Source organism: Caretta caretta, chromosome 8, assembly GCF_965140235.1.
Source record: "Caretta caretta isolate rCarCar2 chromosome 8, rCarCar1.hap1, whole genome shotgun sequence".
NCBI lineage: Eukaryota > Metazoa > Chordata > Testudines > Cheloniidae > Caretta > Caretta caretta.
In genome coordinates, this window is record NC_134213.1 from 79,675,336 (window position 1) to 79,696,788 (window position 21,453).

The following is a 21,453-nucleotide window of genomic DNA, read 5'->3' on the forward strand; positions in this document are numbered from 1 at the left end:
TGCAGAGACAACCTGGCAGCTCTCCCACTCCCCGGTGCTGCACACATGGCACGAGGAGACTGCTGGGGTCCCTCCCCCGTGCCGAAGACAGCGGTGCCGGCGGGCACGGCAGTAGTGCGTCCTATGCAGGAGTACTCAGCACCATTGGCTTTGGTTCCATTAAGGAGACCGTTGAGTCCAGTGCCCAGCAACACTCCTGAAAGGCAATGCCAGGTGGAGGAGTTGGACCTGCCCTCCACTCCAGAAAGCTGCCAGGGATCTGATTGCCATGATGATGGCACCGTCTAGAGGCGGCAAGTCGGCCACGATGAGGTGGTCGCCCTCCCCAGCTCAGCTCTGCTCCTGATCTCAAGTTCATGGAAAAGTTGAAGTTCCACAATGTCTCCCTGAGGGCTGTTATCCCTTCTCTGGATCCGTGAGACTGGTATGCTGGCCTCGACATGAAAGACACGTACTTTCACATAGCTATACAGCCTGCTCACAGATGATTCCTCAGGTTTGACATCGACCACAACAATTATCAGTTCATGGTCCTCCCCTTCGGCCTGTCGACAGCCCCCCAAGTGTTCACCAAGTGCATGTTGGTTGTAATAGCCTTCCTCTGAAGGAGACAGGTGCAGGGTATACCCCTATCTTGGCAACTGGCTTCTCAGGGGATGCTCCAGGGAAAAGGTGGAGTCTCAAGTCCAATTGGTCAGATCCACTTTCGAGAAACTGGGTCTCCTCCGCAATGTGAACAAGTCAACTTCGTTACCGACCCAAAGAATAGAGTTCATCGGGGCGGTATTGGACTTGAAACAGCAAGAGCATTTCTGCGAGAGGCCTGCTTCCAAGTGATGGCAGACATTATTCAAGGCCTCAGGCAGTACCCAACCACTGCAGCAAGGGGATGCCTGAGTCTCCTCTGCCACATGGCAGCCTGCACATATGTGGTCCGGCATGCCAGAATGAGGCTCAGACCCCTCCCAAGTTCGGCTTGCTTTGGTCTACTGCCCAGAGTGCCACAGGCTGGACTCGGTAGTCACTGAGTCAGAGCAAGTACTCGAGTCTCTCTGATGGTGGCTTGACCCTCAGACAGTGTGCGAGGGAGTCCCCTTCAACAGCCCCCAGCCCTCCGTGTCTGTGGTAACGGACGCGTCAGCTCTGGGATGGGGCGTGCATTTGGGAGATCTCCAAATGCAGGGCCTAAGATTGCAAGACAAGCTCTCGCTCCGTATCAATATCAAGGAGTTGACGGCGGTATGACTAGCGTGCCAAATCTTTCAGACCAGGCTACAAGGACAGTGCATGGCAGTTACGATGGACAACATCACTGTCATGTTTTATATCAACAAGCAAGGTGGAGCCCGTTCCTCTCCCCTGTGTCGGAAAGCCCTCCAGCTCTGGGAGTTCTGCATAATACGCCTCCAGGTGAATGGAGTGGGCTATCTCCCAGGAGCTCAGAACGAACTAGCAGACCACCTCAGCACATCCTTCCGCAATCATGAGTGTTCCATCCACCCCGATGTCATGTGTCACATTTTCCAGAGGGGGGGCGTTTTCCCGGGTTGGTCTGTTTGCCACCTGGAGCAACAAAAAGTGCCTGCAATTCTGTTCCTTCCAGATACACAGCCCAGGCTTGCTTGCAGATGCGTTCTTGTTCCCCTGGGCTGGACGTCTGTTGTACGCTGTTCCGCCGATCCCTCTCATACACAAGGTCCTACTCAAGGTCCGCAGACACAGGGCACAGATGATTCAGGTGATACCAGTGTGGCCTCACCAATGTTGGTATGCCACCCTCCTGGAGCAGTCAGTGGATGCCCGAATCCTATTGCCATTACTTCTGGACCTGATCACACGCCAACCTTCAGTCCCCCCATCTCACAGTCTGGAAGCTTCATAGCTAAACCCCCTGGAGCTCCTGTGCTCAGAACTGGTAAGGCAGGACCTACTCGGCAGCAGAAAACCCTCCACTAGGGCAACATACCTAGCAAAGTGGAAAAGGTTTACATTCTGGTGTGTTCAGCATCGCACACCTGCACTCCAGGAGCCCGTACCATTCATCCTGGGTACCTACTGCACCTGAAACAGCAGGATCTTGCAGCATTGTCCATCAAGGTGCACCTTGCAGCCATTTCGGCCTTCTACACGGGAGCAGCTGGGTGTTCCGTCTTCGCCAACCCCATGGTTGCCCATTTCCTCAAGGGCCTGGAATGGTTATACCCACAAATTAGACAACCAGTCCCTGCATGGGACATTAACCTGGTTCTCTCCAGACTAATGGGGCCCCCTTTTTGAACCGCTGGCGACTTGCTCCCTTCTCTACCTGTCATGGAAGGTAGCCTTTCTGGTTGCCATTACCTCAGCAAGGAGGGTGTAGGAGTTAAAGGCTCTCACTTCTAACCACCTCCCCCCACGGTTTTCCATAAGGACAAGGTACAACTCAGACCTCACCCAGAATTCCTTCCAAAGGTGGTGTCACATTTTCACACTAACCAGTACATTTTTCTGCCTGTCTTCTTCCCTAAGCCTCATGCTTATGTCTGAGAACAGAGGCTTCATTCACTGGACTTTCGGTGGGCTTTAGCCTTTTACATTGAGCACACAAAGCTAGTCTGGAAGTTGAACTGGCTGTTCGTGGTGGTGGCAGACCAGACGAAAGTGCTCCCAGTCTCATCTTGGACAATTTCATCGTGGATCACATCCTGCATCCGGACGTGCTACAAGCTAGCCAAGGTTTCAGCTCCGGCTCTTACGGCACACTCCACAGGGGCGCAGGCTTCATCAGCGGCGTTCCTGGCCCAGGTCCCGGTACAAGAGATCTGCAGGGCAGCAACGTGGTCCCCGGTGCATACGTTCACCTCTCATTACGCCATCATCCAGCACTCCAGAGACGATGCGGCATTCGGCAGAGCGGCGCTCCAATCAGCGATTCCATAACTCCGACCCCACTGCCTAGGTAGGGCTTGGGAGTCACTTATTTGGAATCGATATGAGCCATCACTTGAAGAAAAACAGTTACTCACCTTCTCGTAACTGTTTTTCTTCGAGATGTGTTGTTCATATCCATTCCAAACCCTCCCGCCTTCCCCTCTGTCGGAGTATCTAGTAAGAAGGAATTGAGGAGGAGCAGGGTCAGATATTCGGTGCTGTGAAGGCGCCATTCCAGGGGGCTCCACAGCCAACCCAATGGGAGCTGCTAGGGGAAAAACTTCCCGATGACTGTGGATGTGGCGCGCGCATGCCTGTTTGGAATGGATGTGAACAACACGTCTCAAAGAACAACAGTTACGAGAAGGTGAGTAACCGTTTTTTCTCCTTCTAAATCTGGTAGGCAATTATGTGAAAATGGAAGACATCTGCTCCTCTTACTGGACATAACTTTCACTCTACAGTAGACCCTATTGTGTAATTCAATCGGTATAAGGGAAAATATCTTGCCTTGTAATAATGCTACTTCTCTGAAGCTACTATCTCACAGGAGTCTTGCTTTTGGATCAATAATAATTACTGCTGGCAGGGGAAGAAAGTGTTGTACAGGATTCTAGTGCAATTGTTTACTTTGTCTAAAGTGCCTTGACAAAGCCCGTTCCTGCCTCTAACTAAACAAGTATTCTGATGAGGTAATATCTTTTATTGCACCAAGTTAGGGAAAAGATGGTGAGAGCAGACAAAGTGCTGCAGGCAACAGGGCCCTTGCCCCCAGCCCTGATGCCAGTATCCTGGTTCCCCTCTCCATTGACCTGATGCCCACTGGGACCAGGGCACTGGCAGCAGAGCTGAGGGGCCCTTGCTGCCCCCCATTGCTTTGTCTGCTCTCACCATCCTCTTCCTGACTTGGTCCAATAGGATTGTCAGAAGAAGGCTCAGAATTTCCTCTATTGGACAGAGATGTCTTATTATAAAGCCTGGCATTTGGGGCAACGTGGACCAAATAGAGCTGGTTCCAAACTCTTAACCTTCCTCGTACTTCAGAAAAAAACCTGCAGCTATTTTTCAACATCTGAGCCACCATTGGGTAGGGCTTTTGCCCACTTTTAGCAGTATTTTTGTCATGACATGCAGGACAGGTCCATTTCTGCAGCCATGCACGTGTACAAACAAAGGCACGGAATGAGTTAAATTCCATAGCTCTTGAAAAAACAGTGGCTCTTTAAATCATGAAAAGTCAAGCTCCTGGAATTTGGTGACTGGGTAGAATTCACGATGGGGGCAGAACTGCTGCTGCCTGCAGTGTTACCACCATCCATGCATAGTCTGAACAATGTTTTCCCTCACTCACTCCCTTAGTTCATTACTGACCCTGATGTTCTGTGGAGTCCAGGGAGTCTGGCTTTCAAGTCCTGTTTGCTTGCCTAGTATAACCCTTTTTCTGAACTCTTTAAATGCTCCTGTCAAATCAGTTTCCCAGATTACTGCATCAAAGCCATTGGAGCAGATGTCTTTGCAGAAGCCAGGCCAAGGTAGCTATTTTTACTAGAAATGGGCTGATTTCGGGGGAGGGGTGACAGCGCACCTGGATTTCTCTCTGGGACTGGCAAGGAGAGGCTCTGAGTATTATGTGCTGTTCGGATGCAAGAACAGAGAGAGAGAGAACAAAGAGGCAGGAGGAGTAGATAAGGCCCAGGGTCAGATCCACAGCTTGTATAAATGGGCCTACCTGCAATATTACCACAAACCGAGGATCTGGTCTCCAGGGGGTTAAAATAGTTATGCAGGGGCCTAGGTTTTGTAGGCCCCGAGGTGAAGTAAGATGTACCAGGCTCATCCCAGTTCCTCCCAATCTGAGATACATGCTTCCTCCAAAGAAGCCACTGAGAACAGCTGGCACTTCATAGTGTATCCGCTCACAAACCAGCAACAGTTGTGAGAATTTTATAATGGGATTATATTGAATTGTGTTGTCTGTAAGGACAGACTGTTGTAAGCAATTTTAGAATAGTCTGAGCCTCACAGAAGCCTACAGACATAGGTCTGTAGTTCTTAGCAGCACCTTTCCAACCTGAAAGGAAGTGGAACATTTTCTTTTAATTGCACCAAAACTCCTCCTAGTCCCTAGAAAGTGTTTTGCCAGGTGACATAATATTTGTGTACTGACTGAGGCAGTAGGTGTTGGGATAGACAAGTCTATAATTCACCGAGATGCACACCGCCTCTTGGCTGAGGTGACAAACCTGTTACAAATAACTTTTTGAGGTTAGCTGCAGTTGGTCCTTTCTGCTATGCTGTGCCTGTAGACGATACCAAATAACTTTAGGAGATTTACATTTTGCATTTTACTCCTTTTTTTCCTTTTACACTTAATGTCCAAACGTTTTCATTATTAATGAAACATGGGGAGAAGTCAGATCTGACCACTCGGCTTTATGTACCTGATCCAAATATTATACTTCACACTGTGCAGATTTGTTTTGGGTTTTAATGAATGAGAATCATATCCCAGAAAAATCATACATTTTCCTTTAGAGAATTCTGGTGGTTACATTAGCACAAGTGCCATGGATTGCAATTCAGCTCATGTTACTTGCACAAAAGATTTTATGTGGATTACATGGACAATAAAAGATGCAGGACAGCACTTTTTAAATTTTTTTTAAAAAGAGATGATCTAATACTTATAACACGTTCTAGCTTCCCTAACCCCTTCTGAACAATGATTTTGCTTTTCAAATAAATTTTGCACCTGCCTTGTTTATTTGAAAACCCACCTCTAAAATATCTTGAATGTTATTTAAATGTTCTCCCTCCTCCACAGCTATGCCAAGTAATTAGGATTAGGATATTTGTTTTTTAATTGGTAAAGTAACTTGTATGCTTTGTTCTCTGAATGCTTAGAGTTGCATTTAGAGTTGCTTTCACAATCCACTCTGAACCTAGAGGGTTGTGGGGTTGGGGTTTTTTTTGTTTTTTTGTTTTTTCTTTTAAGTGTAAGGTGATAAAGATGTTGGCCATTTCATTACAAGTAAACAGAGTGAAATAGAAATTCCAGCTGTCTGTGTACTTAACTTCATTATTTAGCACTAAGGGCATATGTTTAAGTTAGTAGATAGCCCCAAGATAGTGAGGAAGAATGACTAGTGAAGACAATGTAGCCTATCAGTGATACTCCTAAATCATGGATGAATCTGCACTAATATAATTTAATCTCACTCTCCTGAGGAAGCTGTTGCAGTAGGAGAGCCCATGGACCACAACAGAATGATAGGGCTGGTTATTGCTCCTGCTTATCCGAGCAGACAATACCTACCTTGGAGAAATGTAGAGGCAGTGCTGCCTCTGGAGATGTGCTTTCCACCCACCCTTTCTGGGGCCACTCGGTGAGTGTCTTGCAGGATCATCCTGCCAAGGGCTCTTGGGCATGGAAGGAAATAGGGAACCAGTTATTTTCTGCAACATAATCCCCTGCAAACCTAGAAGATTTCTAGATGGAACTCCCAGGGTTAATGTTTTAGCTCCTACCGGGGCTCCCCTCAGCAGTCTCTGAGCACCCAGAGGGAGATTCACAGGATGAATTCTGAGCAGCATGCCATAGTGGGGCAGCTGTCCATGTAGGATGGTGCTTGGGGCCTTCCCTTCACTACAGATCTTGCAGCCCTCCAGGAAAGCCCTCTTGAGGGGACTTTTTCAGATCGCCGAACAACGTTCACCATATGGTGGTTTGCCAGGTCTCTAACTTTGAACTTGAACCATGAACCTAGAGATGAAAGGCTCCTACATCCCATTACCGACCCCATCAGGCATCCACTTCCACTTTATCCAGTTCAGTTTGAAATGACTCAAGCAATAGATTCATAGATTCCAAGGCCAGAAGGCTCACTAGTCTGACTTCCTGTATAACGTAAGTCCTAGAACTTCCCCAAAATAATTCCTAGAGCACAGCATTTAGAAAACTTCCATCCTTGGTAGGAGTTGCAGCTCCTCCCTTGAGAGGTGGTTCCACAGTCTCACTGATGATGCTGTAATGACATTTTCTTCAATAGCCTAAACTTTCCTTTGCTCAGTATCATCTTGGCCTTTCAATGGATAATCAGAAGGATTGATTACTTTTCTCAGTCACTTCAAAGTCTTCAGTGGCTGCAACTGCCTGCAACAAGAGCACTCTGCAGTGAACTTTTAGATCACATTTTAGTTTGTGAAATTCATTCTTCTAGGTGGCTGTATTTTCCGCAAGCGGTGTACTCCGTGTGCTGTACCTCATCTGCTTTTCCAGGATCCTCATTTTTAAGCTATGCCTTGGACTTTGCCCTCTGGAGGGGGCAAGTTGCATGGCCTTGCTTGTCTTTAAAACCTCTTGCAATTTTTAGAACTGTGGTGTTGCTATTCAAAGAGGCCTGCAACATGTTAGCTATTGGTTAAGTTCTTGAGGATGGAATTTGGGTGAAGGTTTATTGAGTGAAGTGAACTGTGTTTTTCCTGCTGTGCAACGTTTGGACGTTTTATTGACATACCAGTACAGAAAGGTTGGTGAAGCTATTCCAAAGTGTTCTAGAAGTAGAGGGGAAAATCCCAGGCAAAAGTAGATACTCAGTGTTTTTACAGGATAAAGCTGATAAGCCAGGGACACATCTGGTCGCTCTGTTGCCAGGCCACAAACCTCTGACCCCAAGATGTAGGGTTTTTTCCACAGTAAAAACAATTTAGTCCTTGAAATAGCACGTCATGTTCCAGAACAGTGGGTTTTTAAGTGAAAGATGATGGCTTCCCCCATCCAGCAGCACCAGTGTAGCTTTGGTGAAATCATTTTAGCTAGAAGTGGATGTAACTTCAGAAATCACTTTTCCAGAAATGATTCCTCCACAGTTTGATGACACTTTTGTAACCATGTGTCAAGGTTCCTTCCCCACTCTGAACTCTAGGGTACAGATGTGGGGACCTGCATGAAAAACCCCCTAAGCTTATTTTTACCAGCTTCGGTTAAAACTTCCCCAAGGTACAAACTATTTTACCTTTTGCCCTTGGACTTTTTGCTGCCACCACCAAGTGTCTAACAAATATATAACGGGGAAAGAGCCCGTCTGGAAACGTCTTTCCCCCCAAAATCCTCCCAAGCCCTACACCCCCTTTCCTGGGGAAGGCTTGATAAAAATCCTCACCAATTTGCATAGGTGAACACAGACCCAAACCCTTGGATCTTAAGAACAATGGAAAAGCAATCAGGTTCCTAAAAGAAGAATTTTAATTGAAGAAAAAGTACAAGAATCACCTCTGTAAAATCAGGATGGTAAATACCTTACAGGGTAATCAGATTCAAAACATAGAGAATCCCTCTAGGCAAAACCTTAAGTTACAAAAAGACACAAAAACAGGAATATACATTCCATTCAGCACAGCTTATTTTCTCAGCCATTTAAACAAAACAGAATCTAACGCATGTCTAGCTAGATTAGTTACTAAGTTCTAAGACTCCTTTCCTGTTCTGTTCCTGGCAAAAGCATCACACAGACAGAGAGAACCTTTGTTTCTCCCCCTCTCCAGCTTTGAAAGTATCTTGTCTCCTCATTGGTCATTTTGGTCAGGTGACAGCGAGATTATCCTAGCTTCTTAACCCTTTAGAGGTGAAAGGGTTTTTCCTCTGGCCAGGAGGGATTTTAAAAGTGTTTACCCTTCCCTTTATATTTATGACACCATGAGTGAAGCATGACTTGTACCGTACATCTTCCACTTTTCCAGGATCCTGGAAGGCTGTAGGCTATCCCTTGGAGTTTGCCATCTACACGACAATATTCTTATATATAATTAAGCTGTGGAACTCTCTGCTGCAAGATTGGTTTGGATTGGATTAGACATGGAGAGAGGTAACAGAACATCCGGAGTTACAATAGAGAGGATAAAACATGTATACAGGATGTAATCCTCATGCTCAGGCTAAAAGCCAGCCACTAATTGACAAGTTTAAGAAGAAACTTTCATTATAGGCAGGTTATGCCATTATGTCCCTTATGAAGATGGTTGCAGTTTCCTGATTTGGTACTGGCTGCTGAGACAGGATACTGGACTACATGGAGCTCTAGTCTGATGATTCCGGTTTCTAATTACAATTATGTCATGGTACCAGATTAAAATCTGGTTGTTCTGTAATCTGACTACAAAACAGGCTTCCAATTTATAGTGTAGAGTTGCCCTAAACCATGTTTCAGAACCAGTCTGAAACCTTAATTTCTGGTTGGTCAGAATAATGCTTTAGCTTATGTGTTAAATAAGTTTAAGGTCCACTTTGTACAGAGAATTGGAAGCACAGCTGTAACCAGGTGGGGCGACAGCCTGGTTGTGATTAAGTTTCCTGATGTGGAGGAGGTTGTAGTGTAGACAAAGCCCTAGCACTTGTGGATCCCAATCCAGAGCTGCCTGCATAGTATTAGTAACATGTTTGGGTTATTTTAGATAGTTTGTAGATAACTGCAAGATTTTTAACAGGGAAACTCATTTCTATCAAGCGCTCTATAAAATGTATCTCTAGTGCCTTGTGTGTATATATTCTTTTTAACAATTTAAACAAATAAAACAGCTTAGACAAGTTATTTCATCTATAAGCCAAAAGCAATACTACCCTGTGTGGTCCTGATCCTTTTCCCACTGAATCCAGTGGGAATTTTGCTGTTGGTTTCAGTGGAAACAGTATCAGGCCTTGAAATCTGTGCAGAAAGTTTCCTTCTGTGAGTGAATGTCCTGGAGCACAAACATTGTAATAGCTGCTTTTTCTTACATCCAGGAGGTCTGGGTTACTATGTACTGGTGCTGTCTTGTCCATGCTGAAGGAATCAGCAGCAGAATGGAAGTGACTGAGGCAGGTGGGAAGGTATGATCCCTTTTTTTAATCTCTGCTCCAAATACTGGGTCCCGTGAAAGAGCACGCATCCAGCCCCCACTGCTTTCCAGTGGTTCCTCTGAAGTGCTGGGGAGCATGGGTATACGTAGAGGCCGTCTTGAAGAATAACTTGCAGAGCTTTTTTAAAGTGGTTTGAGGAAGAGAAGCTGTGACTTCCTCTTTTTTTTTTTTTTCTTTTTTCCTTTTTAGTAAAGGAGACAAACGTGACAGGGATTTTCCAGGTACATTCAGTGATCACTTTACTGACTTCTGTATATTGTAGACTGTCCTAGTTAGCTAAAGTTCTGTAAAAGCTGATCTGAAAAATGGTATGTTCCTCTAATAAAATCTAGGCCTCACAGCCAGGGGATAGAGCTTTTCACTTTAGCTTGTGGTGGGACAGGTGCCGTATCTGTGCACACCAATTCGTTTGTTAAATGGTGAGTTAACAAAGGGAGCTGCAGTCCCCTTCCCTTTGATCTCCAGCTGCAAACATAACATTATAGATGTCAGGAAAGCGGTTATTACAGTTCACTTTTATTTTGATGTAAAGATTGCCTAATACAGAGGAGCCACATAATGTAATTGTAATAGTATTTAAACTTCAAATTAAAAATAAAAGGCTGATAATTTTATAATCATTTCTAAACATACGTGCTCAGTTTTCCTTTTTAAATGTCACACTATAATTACATCCAGATTTAGTGGTACTCAGTTGGCACTTTCTTTAAGCCTGACTGAAGCTTTAGCAAAAAGTAAATATACCTAATGGGAGGGGCCTTGAGACACTAGCCCTTGTGGGTTTACAGCATGTTTTTACATTTCCTTAAAACCTATTTGTAATCTCTGTATTTCTCTGTGGACAGGAAGCTCATAGCTATCTTGTTCCAGGGTTTTTAGAATAGCCTTTGTTCGGATGAAGTAGTAGGGTAGCATTGGTCTACAGAAGTTTCTTTTGGCAAAGGCCCTATGTGTCAGTTTTATTTTGCGTTCTAATTTCTACTGTGACCATATGGACACTCATTTGACAGGAGTCTGTGACCCTCAAAACAGCTCAGCGAGTCATGGAAAGAGTGAATTCACCCGTATAGAGTTTAATCTGTCCTTTTCTGATACATTTAATTTCCACTTGACAGGTTCTACTCAGTTACATGGTATCTGACCTGGCTTTGGAAACCTAGCAACAGGCAGGAACGCTGCATAATGTAAAGAGTCATCCCTGCAGATAAAGGATGAACATAAATATTAATGAGGCTGTTACTCATTTACACTTGTGGATATTAAAGCTGTTGTCTAACACGTGGTTCATCTCTCAGGAATAATTGCCTCTCAGTGGAAATGCAAACAGCAACATTCACTGTGTGCTCAGTAAAAGCTGCTCTTTCTAATACAACCCAGTTTCCTTGGGGGAACAACATATTTTTATGGGTCCAGTCTTCCATTTGTTAAGCATTTACTAATCTTAAATTAGGAATCATTTTATAATCCGATGAACAAAATAATTATTTTAAGCAGAGATGCTCCAGTTTGCAGAGTTCTGAAATTTCCTAGACTTGGGGTGGTGGTGGTGGTGCTAGGGGGTTAGATCTGTGATTTTGGTTAAGAATTTGATTACCTCCTTGAAGCAAAGGCATAAGGATGTTATTGTTTAAGGTTTTACTGGCAGGTGAAACTTAGTCCAAAGTTTAGGCCTATTAACAATAAGCTTTTACAAAAGCTAAGACACATACAAAAAATTGTGGCTTTTTCCAATAGAAATTTTCTTTAAAATAAAGAAATTGCCCTGCAATGTTGGCATCCCAGTACAAGCATTAGAGCCAGCAAGTGAAACTGACTAGACATAAAAGAGGAACTGAATAATCTATTTCCATTGCCTAAGATGAGAGAAATTAAAACAAAACAAAAATACAAAGTCTAAATCATGAAAAGTAATTAGAATGTACACAATTCTTTCAATTTTAGTTAGAAAGAAATATGTTACATATATGACTTAATCTGCTGGTATCCCTCTAATTCAAGCTATTGCCATTATTCCATGTTGCCCGTTGCAGTCGGTGTGGAGAACATCCATCATCTGTGCTGTGATGTTTGTACTCAATTTCTGCCAAAGATCAGGTTTACACCAGTCCAGGATTTTGGTTTGGGGAATTCTCTAGTGAAGAAGGAACTCTTGCTGTTCTTATGCAGCTGTGCTGGGCTCTGATATATGGCTGTGACATCAGAGATCTGTGAAAGGACCAAGGAAAAACTAGAACACGGTTTTTATTCTCTCTCAGAAATATTCCTGGTTGAGAGATCTATTCTGTTCATTAGATTTTTGTATCAGTTCACACAATGTGTTCCACACAATGTAATGGTGTTTAGTCGATTCCACAAAAAGAGCAGAATCATTCCCTAGCAATTTTCGTCAGCCCTCACCAGATGTGACCACCCGCTAAAGATGAAAGCAGTTAGGTTTCCATTTACATTCTTTGGTCCCTCTACTGTGATTGACAACAAAATGGCCACTCAGCACCAATTTTTATGTTGGTGAATTTTGTGACATCTCAAAGCTTGATTGAGCCTGTCAGCTCGTTTCAGATGGGAGATGTGACAGGCAGTGCATTATCTCTGGTCACTATCACTAGTTGTTAAAGATTCAAACCTGCGATGTAAGGCTCTGTATCTCCATTGCTAATCTGGAACCACCCAGTTCTTCACAGAACAACTTTCACAAACTGCAGCATGTAAATTAAAGAAGTGTTCTGAGGAGCTAGAGTACTTCTGTGACTACCCTCTTATCCATCCTCCCACTGTTCAGAATCTGCTTAAATCAAACTGTGAACTGAACCTTAAAATAAATGTCAGACAGGAAGAAATAGGGCCATCTTGCATGGGATTCACAGGAAAACACGTTCTTTTTAAAAATCTTGTGCTCGCCTTTAACTACGTGCAAATGGTTGTTAATCACAACACAGGAAAACTAGCTAAGGAACACACACCTCCAGGTTCTACAATCATACCTAGCCACTAGAGCTTCATTCTTGTAGTTACCAGGGTTCATCAAAATCTCTTGATGAGTGTCTAGCTCGTATCTGTTTGTTGTTTCTTCTATCTAAGGCTTTGTCTACACTGGCAAATGAACGACACAACTTCTGTTGTTCACAGGTGTTAAAAAAAAACACACACACATCCCCCTGAAAGACACAAGTTTTGTCGAAGAAAAGCGCTGGTGTGAACAGCACTTTGTCGGCAGGAGCGCTCTCCTGCCGACAGAGCGACCGCTCCTCGTTGGGGGATGGATGTTTTTTCTTGGCGAGAGAGCTCTCTCCTGCCGACAAACGGTGGCTACACTGCGCGCCTTTTAGCACCACGGCTGTAGGGGCTGGGCTGTGTTGCTAAGAACTGCGTAGCGTAAACCTCCCTTTCCTCACAGTCTTCAGCAAAGGAAAGTCTGCCAACCACTTTAGCAACACAGAGATGGGGCTCAAAGAAGCCTTTGAATACTGAAGCAAAGCTTGTAAAGTGGCATTAATTCACACCTCCGATAGAATCGAAACATAGGCCCCCTAGGCCAGTACGATTCCTGCTGTTCTTTCCGTGGGTCTGCCACACTCTGTATTTAACAAACAGTAAGTCCCGTACTAGCTGCCGTGCTCTACTCCCTAATCACCCAAAGGTTAGATTGTGTGCTCTGTTTGCAGTGACGTTTTCAAATGATGTGGAAATTGCAGGTAGTTCAGAATACAGTGACCTGCTTATGAGCTGGACTTTCATGAAAAGAGCACAGGAGACCAGTGCTTCATGATCTGCCCAGGTGAAGTGTGTGGTGTTGTTTATGAGGTTTAAAGGCTTCAGTCCCAGCCACTTGAGAGACTACCTCTTTCTCTTCGTATGTTGCCGGGGCAGTTGTGGTCATCTGAGGTGCTGACTGGTCCCTCCTGATGTAAACCAAAGGTGGCGAGCGGCAGTGTGTTACTGGCTTTGGAGCGCTCTTTCTCCCTTGATTCATGACATGCCCAAACTTGGGACCTTCAGGGCATGCTGCAAAACTTAAAGTAAGCTTTTCCGGGGGAATTGAGTGCTTTGGGGATGATGAACGTGGGAGATGGGCGTGGGAGATGTTTATTGGAGCTGAGCAGCAGGAATATTAATATCCTGTATTCTATTCGAACGGGAGCAGTTTGCAGGGGAGGATGTTGTAGTCTTATTTTGACTTGTTGAGTAGATTTTTCACTGAATATTTTTACAGCAGGCACAGCGCTGGGTAGGTGCATTGTAACAATAAATAAGTAGGCTAACTTAAAATAATGCCATTAAACCAGGAGATGACTCATTTATAACTATAATCATTAATGAATGGCCATGCAGGAATATCACAAATCAAGTGTTCTCTTACCTGCTGCTGTGAGCAAACATCTTCATAAAGCTAGTGAGATAATTTTCCCTAGTGTGATATGATTTATATTTACAGTTCTCATACTAAAGATGCTGCTAATTAAATATAAACAGGTTTCCCAAAAAAGCAAAATAACCTATCCTGAAAAAAAAATACACATTTGCCAATATGCTCATTGTGTTCTGTTCTAGGCAAATCTATCTGTTGCTTTCAGTAGCCCAAGTCCTGTCAGGATCTTCTTCTCTTCATCCAGAAAATCTACGTAATTTATATTCATCTGCTCCTCCATTTGTTCTCTTGATTTCTGTCCACCAGCCACTCTCTGAGGAAAAAGTAACCAATTAATAGCTGCTATTAGCTTTGAAACATTAATACGATTCCATTGGTTTTCAGTCAGTGATTGTCAATGCTGACTCTTTCACCTCCATCTTTTTAGCTATATAATTAGGAGTGGAGCATCACTGAGAACCACATGCACAGATCTGCCATTTCATCAGCTAGGTAACATCGTTTATTAGTCAGGTCAACACAGAGCTATTGGATAGATTTAATTCTCCAAGCCCTTGCAATAGTACCTCCTATGGACAAGCCTCATCGTCTATTCAAGGCTCACTTCCTTTCACTTACCACATAGGACTCCGGATATATAATGCTCTGTATAAAGCTAATGTTAAAATTATATAATACACAGGCTGAGAAAAGAGTGCATGTACATCTGGGTATAGTGCTTAGATTATCCACAAATACCATGTTTGTTTTTAAAAGTTATATGATACATATAGTACATGATCAGCAATAACCCAAATTTAGGAGAATAAATTTAAGAATGCAGTTTAGATTTTAGCATCCAAGTATTCACATACATCACTCATGAAAAGTTGTACAGAGAGTTGGTTGTGGAAAGCAAAATCTATCAATGAGTGAAGGTTGTCCCTCAGTAATTGAGAATTAGGGTAGGTTGTCCATTTAGAAAATACAATCTATCAGGGAAGTATTTCAGTTACTTTCCTTACTGCACTTCTCATTGCACTACACTTCCCTCTCTCCTCAAGAGGGAATCATTGCATCTGGAATATCGCATAGTCCTCTACTACTGTCAATGGTAATAACAGTGTTGTATGTAACACACTCCCAACAAGGTGATATGGAGGGTGCACAAACAAGAAAAAACAAATCTGAGTAAAACATTAATTAAAATATCAAACTGGAAAAACATCTCTTTCCGATTGTTGTAATTTAATAGTTCTAGCTTTATGTATGTAGGGCTCAGGCCTGCAACCCTTATTCATGCCAGTAATCATCACTTACATGAACAGTCCTACTGAGTCCAATGATACTATGGCTCTATGTAAGTAAGGGCTGAAGGTTTGGGGCCTCTGCCTGCTGACCTTAAAGAATAATACTTATAAAAATGGCACCTAAATTAAGATTTCAAATGTACAGTTAGGAGAAAGGGGAAATTAATAAGTGTTCTTAAACAGGGTCAAACTGATCTTCACTCTAACTCTATTGAAGTCAAAGGGAGTGTGCTGGCTGAGTGAGGACTGAAGGGTTAAGCATGAACTAGTACAGTATATTCTCTTCCCCAAATGATGGACTAGTCTATAAATATGAAAGTGGTCAGTTGGATTTACTTAGAAAATGCTGAGCAAAAGCTGTTTTTAATGTATAAACAGATGGAAATATCAGAGGAAATTTTACCAAGTGCAAAGAGAGAGGCATATTTTAAAAATTAAAAAAAATACAGCTTTTCTACCTCCTGAACTCAACTTACTGTCTTTTTCCTCTGTGTTTCCAGTTCCAATTCCTTTCTTTCTTTGGCTCGGAATTCTTGACGCTGTTCAAAATAATCCAGATGTTTGACCTCTCTCTCAAAGTAATGAAGAACACTGGCACGCTATTAACACAAAGGCAAGCATGGTTTGTGGTGATCACAGTGAATCTGAATCATCGCACTTTTCAGCACATAATCCATCTACAGTAATGTTGCATTGCTTTAAAGCATCTTTTTAAATATACAGAACTAAATAAGAAATTCTGTAATAATGTGATACATCTACCATTTCCTGATTAACCTGATAATGTTGTTATCAGTTTCCCTATCCTAGTGTGGGTTTATGCACAGACTTGCAGTAAAATAACAAAAGGCATGGATTAAAACTGATTTTAAATGTTTTTGGTGCAAGTCTGTGTGCGGCCAAAGTCACTTTTCTAGTCTCAATAACAAACTGACTTTACCCACTCACATTGTGAAACAAGAGTGACCCCTCACACACTTGCACCAAAATAACTAAATTGGTTTTATGATAATGATTTAGTTAAATCAATCCAGGTCTGTGTGTAAACCAGTCCTGAGTTACGTTTTGTGCACTAAGCTCCCCAACACCACCCGACCTCTCCACTATGCCAGTTATTTGAGTCAGACTGTGCACCAATTTCCCTAACACGACTGTTCAAGATCCTAGAGTTTTTTTAACAGAATGTAAAGATTTTACAGTAAGTAGATAAATATTCCCAAATGGTGCTGGATTGACAACTCTGTCCAGTAAAGCCCTCTATTCACAAAACAAATACAATATGGGCAGAAGCAGCACAAGTTTCCCTACACTGGAAATGTGTCCCGAACCTGAACTGGAGAGGTTCTCTTTACTGAGCCAAGGGTGCCAGTTATCACCAGTATTCATATTGTTTCATTTTGGTTACATACCATAACTTCATAGTGAGCTCACAATATACATGAGTACATAAATGGTAAGAGGAAGGTTTGGGATAGTGAGCAGGAGCGGTTTGGGGAAAGAGAATAGGGAGAACAGAATAAGCTGCAGAAAAAATTGTTAGAACGAGTGAGATGGGGCCTCTAACTTGTTTTCTGGTGGGGAGAAGGAGCTGGGAGAAACTGAATGAAAGAGGTACAGAGAGAAGACATGCAAATTCAGCACCTAATTTTGCAAATTATTATTGATGCAAATTATTTATTATTTGTAGTGTTACAGCACCACGCCCCCATTGTAGTAGGCATTGTACAAACACACAGAACAAGACAGTCTCTGCCCCAAAGAGCTTACAATTTAAACGTTTTTACTCAAATGTGCAGTCCCAATGAGTTGGTGGGGGCTAGTTATGTAAGGGTTTGCAGGATCAGATCCTAAAAGATCTACAGTCAGATCCTTGGATGGTGTAAATCAGCATGGCTCAACTGAAGTCACTGACTTCCTTGGAGCAAAATTTATAGGAAAAAAGTCAAGGCAAGTGTATAGAATGTAGTTTATGAAACCTGGTGCCATTTTATGGGTGTGGCAAAAAATGGTGTTTCTACAGTTTGGACACTTCATCTACATTTTTCCCATTTCCTGGTTATAACGATGAAATTCTGCCAACTCTGCTTCTTGCAACAACTGGTTTTCCTCTGAGGTCTCACTGCTGAGGACGTCCCAGGTCCAGCTTTGGTTTGTGAGATGTTATGAGATAGTGGCTGTGGATCATTTCAAACACAAGCTAAACACCTTTAGTATGTAGGAATCCGATAACCTGAAAGGATGTGCCTGAAAAAAAACTGTCATGAAACCCCACAACATATGTGGTCACTTAAAGGGTAAGTAGAAAATGTTACAAACCTCATTACTGGAAGGGTGACTTAATGTCCAAGAGATTTCTAAAATATGCAGAGTTCCAAAGTTATCAGATATAGCTAAAAAGTGCTGCTTTGCTATGAGAGTATAAAAACAAAATAAACAATGATGCTATTACTAAAGATACAGAAATTAAATTAAAATGTTTGTGTAACCCCCAGACTGCAGGACATAAGCCAACCACTAACTAATAGGCTAAGAAGAAAATTCCCCTCTAAATTATTCTGTGATTGTCCACTATGGGTATTCTTGCATCTTCTTCTGAAGCATGTGGTACTGGTCATTGCTAGATATTGGATTAGATGGGCCAGTGACCTGACCCAGTATGACCATTACTGTGTTGGCATCTTTTTAACAATGAATTCTAGTATTTACTGATTAACTTTTCAGCTAAGGCCTCTATTCATACAGAATTCCAAATACGGTTATTTGAGTCATTGCATATTAGTTTTATTGTGGTCGTGCCCAGAGAACCTAATCACAGATTGGGACTCTACTGTGTTAGGCATCCTACCCAAGGGAAGGATGGTTCCTGCCCCAAAGTGCTTATGATCTAGTAAGGGTCATGGAGCTTTTCTGCAGTTTCCATGGTTTCCCAGGGAATAGGCAAGTATAATTTAAAAACTCTTTTATGTAAAGTTCCAGGCATTTCTCTGACTCGCTATTAAAAATGTGAAAAAGATTTTGTTTTATTTAAGATGCACAGTTTCACCCATAAAATACTTAAACCTCATAAAGCTGTTGACAAAAATGCTTAAGCAAGTGTGCACATCCATCAATCTTTTTAAACAGAGAGAGTGAATAGCTCCCAAAGACTCATTTTTGTTAGTTTTTTTTTAGGTTTTTGTTTTTGCAGCAAAAAATAGCCTTATTTTGTCTTGTATATCTAATAATTAAATGTCCCTTATTACACAGAAATATATTTTTACCTTTTCAAACTTGCTTAAAAGAAACAATATTTTTGTAACAATATTAAAAAACAAAAGAAACTGTGCTTAGTTGCTTATGTAATGATAAAAACATGAAGGCCCCAATACTGAAAAGATTTATGCATGTGTTTTACTTTATTCACAGTGCATAGTCTCAGTGACTTCAATGGAACAATGCATAGTGTGTAAACTTAAGGATATGCATAAACCTTTCCAGGATCATGGTATAATTTATTTTTAAAATAGTGTTATGGAAAAGTATAATCACTGTCAACATACAAGAGACGATCCAGGGTTTGATGCATGTGATCATTGATATAGAGATGTTCTGGGTCTGGGATGGCTCATGTGTTTTCTCCAGTAGGTCCCAAATATCAATATTTCCATCTTCTCTACCAATGAAGAAAACTCCGGCTCTCGATAAGGACCAATGTCCTACAGTATATCTTTTTGATGAGCAGCATGATTGAAGGATTGGGCCACTCTTAATTTAAAAAAAAAATCCAATATAAAAGAAACCAAAACAATCACAAACAAAAAAACAACCCAGTCAGAACTCTTTCCAGCCTCCTGCTTGTGTAATGTGAGAACGCTTCCCATTTCTGAGTGATCCCACTACACAAGTAATTATGGGGTCAAAACCAGCGTGTATATTGTTGACTGGTAAAGAGAAGCATTGTAGGGAAGTGGAAAAGTTGATGCCCACTCCCTCAGTTGAGGGAGTCTGCCTACCTATTGACAAACAAAAAATCTGGGTTTTGCTAGATGCAACTAAAGTCCTGGATTCCCAGATGGCAGCAATGGTAAGAAACACGTTTTTCAATATTTGGCTGGCCAAAAGACTGCACCCATTCCTCACTGGTATGGATGCTACCATAGCCATCCTTGCCTTTGCTATCTTTAGGCTAGAATAGTGCATTTCCTTTTCCTTAGGACTAGTCACTTTGCCCTTCATTGTGCTATAACTCCAAAGGGGAAAAAAAAGAGAGATTGAATTATTATTTGCTGTCTCTATTACTCTGTTGTTCAAATTACTTTTGTCTAATGGGGGGTTCCGCAAGCCTGTAGTATTGTTTAGCACATCCTACCTCTACTCTCAAGCTCCTCTGACTGACAACAGACTGCTTGAAATGGAAATAGCCTGGGCAGAAGCCACAAGTGTCACGAAAGCTGGTATTAGAGAAAGTTGCTTCCTCCGTTGGAGTCAAGTTTACAAAACTATTTTTAAAAGCTTAGCTCTGGCAGGAGAAAATAGCTTATTTTTTTTAACCCAATTTATTTTCAAACTGGCTAGCTCTGCCATCTACCATCATTTCCGTGAGCCTTGTCCCTGAGGCTACATACTGTAGTTACTCTATTCTTTTCTCCATCAACTATAGTATGTCTGTTGCCAAAGTAACTTACTGTAACACCTTCTTTCCATATGGCAAAATTCCAGCCTCCAACACTAAGAATGATGTCTTTGAAAAATGGAGATCTTTGTATAGTGTGGACAATTCCATCATGGATGGTGTATTTGTTAGCTGGTTTCTGACCTAACAAAGTGAAAAGGACAATTATTTACTTGTAACTCTAGTTTTTTGAAGATAGCAAAATTGATCCTACAATCCTCAACCTAATAGGAGTTTTTCTGGAATAACTATTGCAGGATTGGATCCATTATCTTTAATGATTCCTTCTCCTGGGTTTTTGTGCCTCAGATCCATGTGCTCTTAATCTGATTAGCACAGATAAAGGAAAGCGGCCTCAACCCAGTCTCCAAATATATGCCTGCAGTTTTGTCCAAGAAAATTGTGATATCAAACTCCCATAATTGTGCCTGCCTGCCAATTGGTTAAAACATTTGAGTACCTGATTACAGGCCCTTGCATTTTGATTAGTTTAATACACTCTCTTATCTTTAAGTCTCTGTTCTAATTTTCTAATAACTCTCAGGCATTAGTCCCCGAGGAAGGAGATCCTAGTGGGGAGCTATGGAAGGCACTGTACTTGCCTTTAGAGAATTTTCATTAATTCAGATATTATTATTAGCTTTATTGTTCAGTGTACATTTCTGTGAGATACTGACACCATTTGAGAAGTTTTTAAAATATGCTGTCAGGATTCCCTCCCCACTCTGAACTCTAGGGTACAGATATGGGGACCCGCATGAAAGACCCCCTAAGCTTATTTCTACCAGCTTAGGTTAAAAACTTCCCCAAAGCACAAATTCTTCCTTGTCCCTGGAATGGTATCGCTGCCACCACCAAGTGAGTTAGACAAAGATTTAGGAAAAGGACCACTTGGAGTTCCTGTTCCCCAAAATATTCCCCCAAGTCCCTTCACCCCCTTTCCTGGGGAGGCTTCAGAGTAAACAAGGTGAGCACAGACCAGACCCTTGGGTTTTTAGGACACTAAAAACCACAGTCAGATTCCTAAAAAACGAACTTTTATTATAAAGAAAAAAAGTAAAAGAAACACCTCTGTAAAAATCAAGATGGAAGATAATTTTACAGGGTAATAAAGTTTAAAACACAGAGGATTCCCCTCTAGGCAAAATTTTAAAGTTACAAAAAAACAGGAATAAACCTTCCTCTTAGCATAGGGAAAATTCACAAGCTAAAACAAAAGATACTCTAACACATTTCCTTGCTATTACTTACTAGTTCTGTAATTTTAGATGTATCATTCAATAGGAGCTGGATTACTTGCTTGGTCTCTCTTTGTCTCCAGAGAGAACAACAAACGCCCAAA

The 21,453-nt window shown here is 42.2% G+C and overlaps 1 protein-coding gene across 9 annotated transcripts in view; it reads right to left on the reverse strand.

Moving 5' to 3' along the window:
• The window catches only part of DNAI3 (dynein axonemal intermediate chain 3), a 67,984-nt gene that overhangs the window by 3,876 nt on the left and 42,655 nt on the right, over window positions 1-21,453 (reverse strand). For 3 of the 9 annotated variants that reach the window (XM_048859778.2, XM_048859774.2, XM_048859777.2), the window contains 5 exons: window positions 20,125-20,255; window positions 19,000-19,204; window positions 17,777-17,868; window positions 15,937-16,059; window positions 10,292-14,484 (listed from right to left, as the gene is read on the reverse strand). In XM_048859778.2, the coding sequence (XP_048715735.1) occupies window positions 14,350-14,484; window positions 15,937-16,059; window positions 17,777-17,868; window positions 19,000-19,204; window positions 20,125-20,255 (686 nt within the window). In that variant the 3' untranslated portion in view covers window positions 10,292-14,349. Of the gene's footprint in view, window positions 1-8,137; window positions 10,271-10,291; window positions 14,485-15,936; window positions 16,060-17,776; window positions 17,869-18,999; window positions 19,205-20,124; window positions 20,256-21,453 lie in introns of those variants that run through there. The other 6 variants (XR_012669705.1, XR_007357914.2, XR_007357915.2 and 3 more) reach the window with 6 other exon arrangements.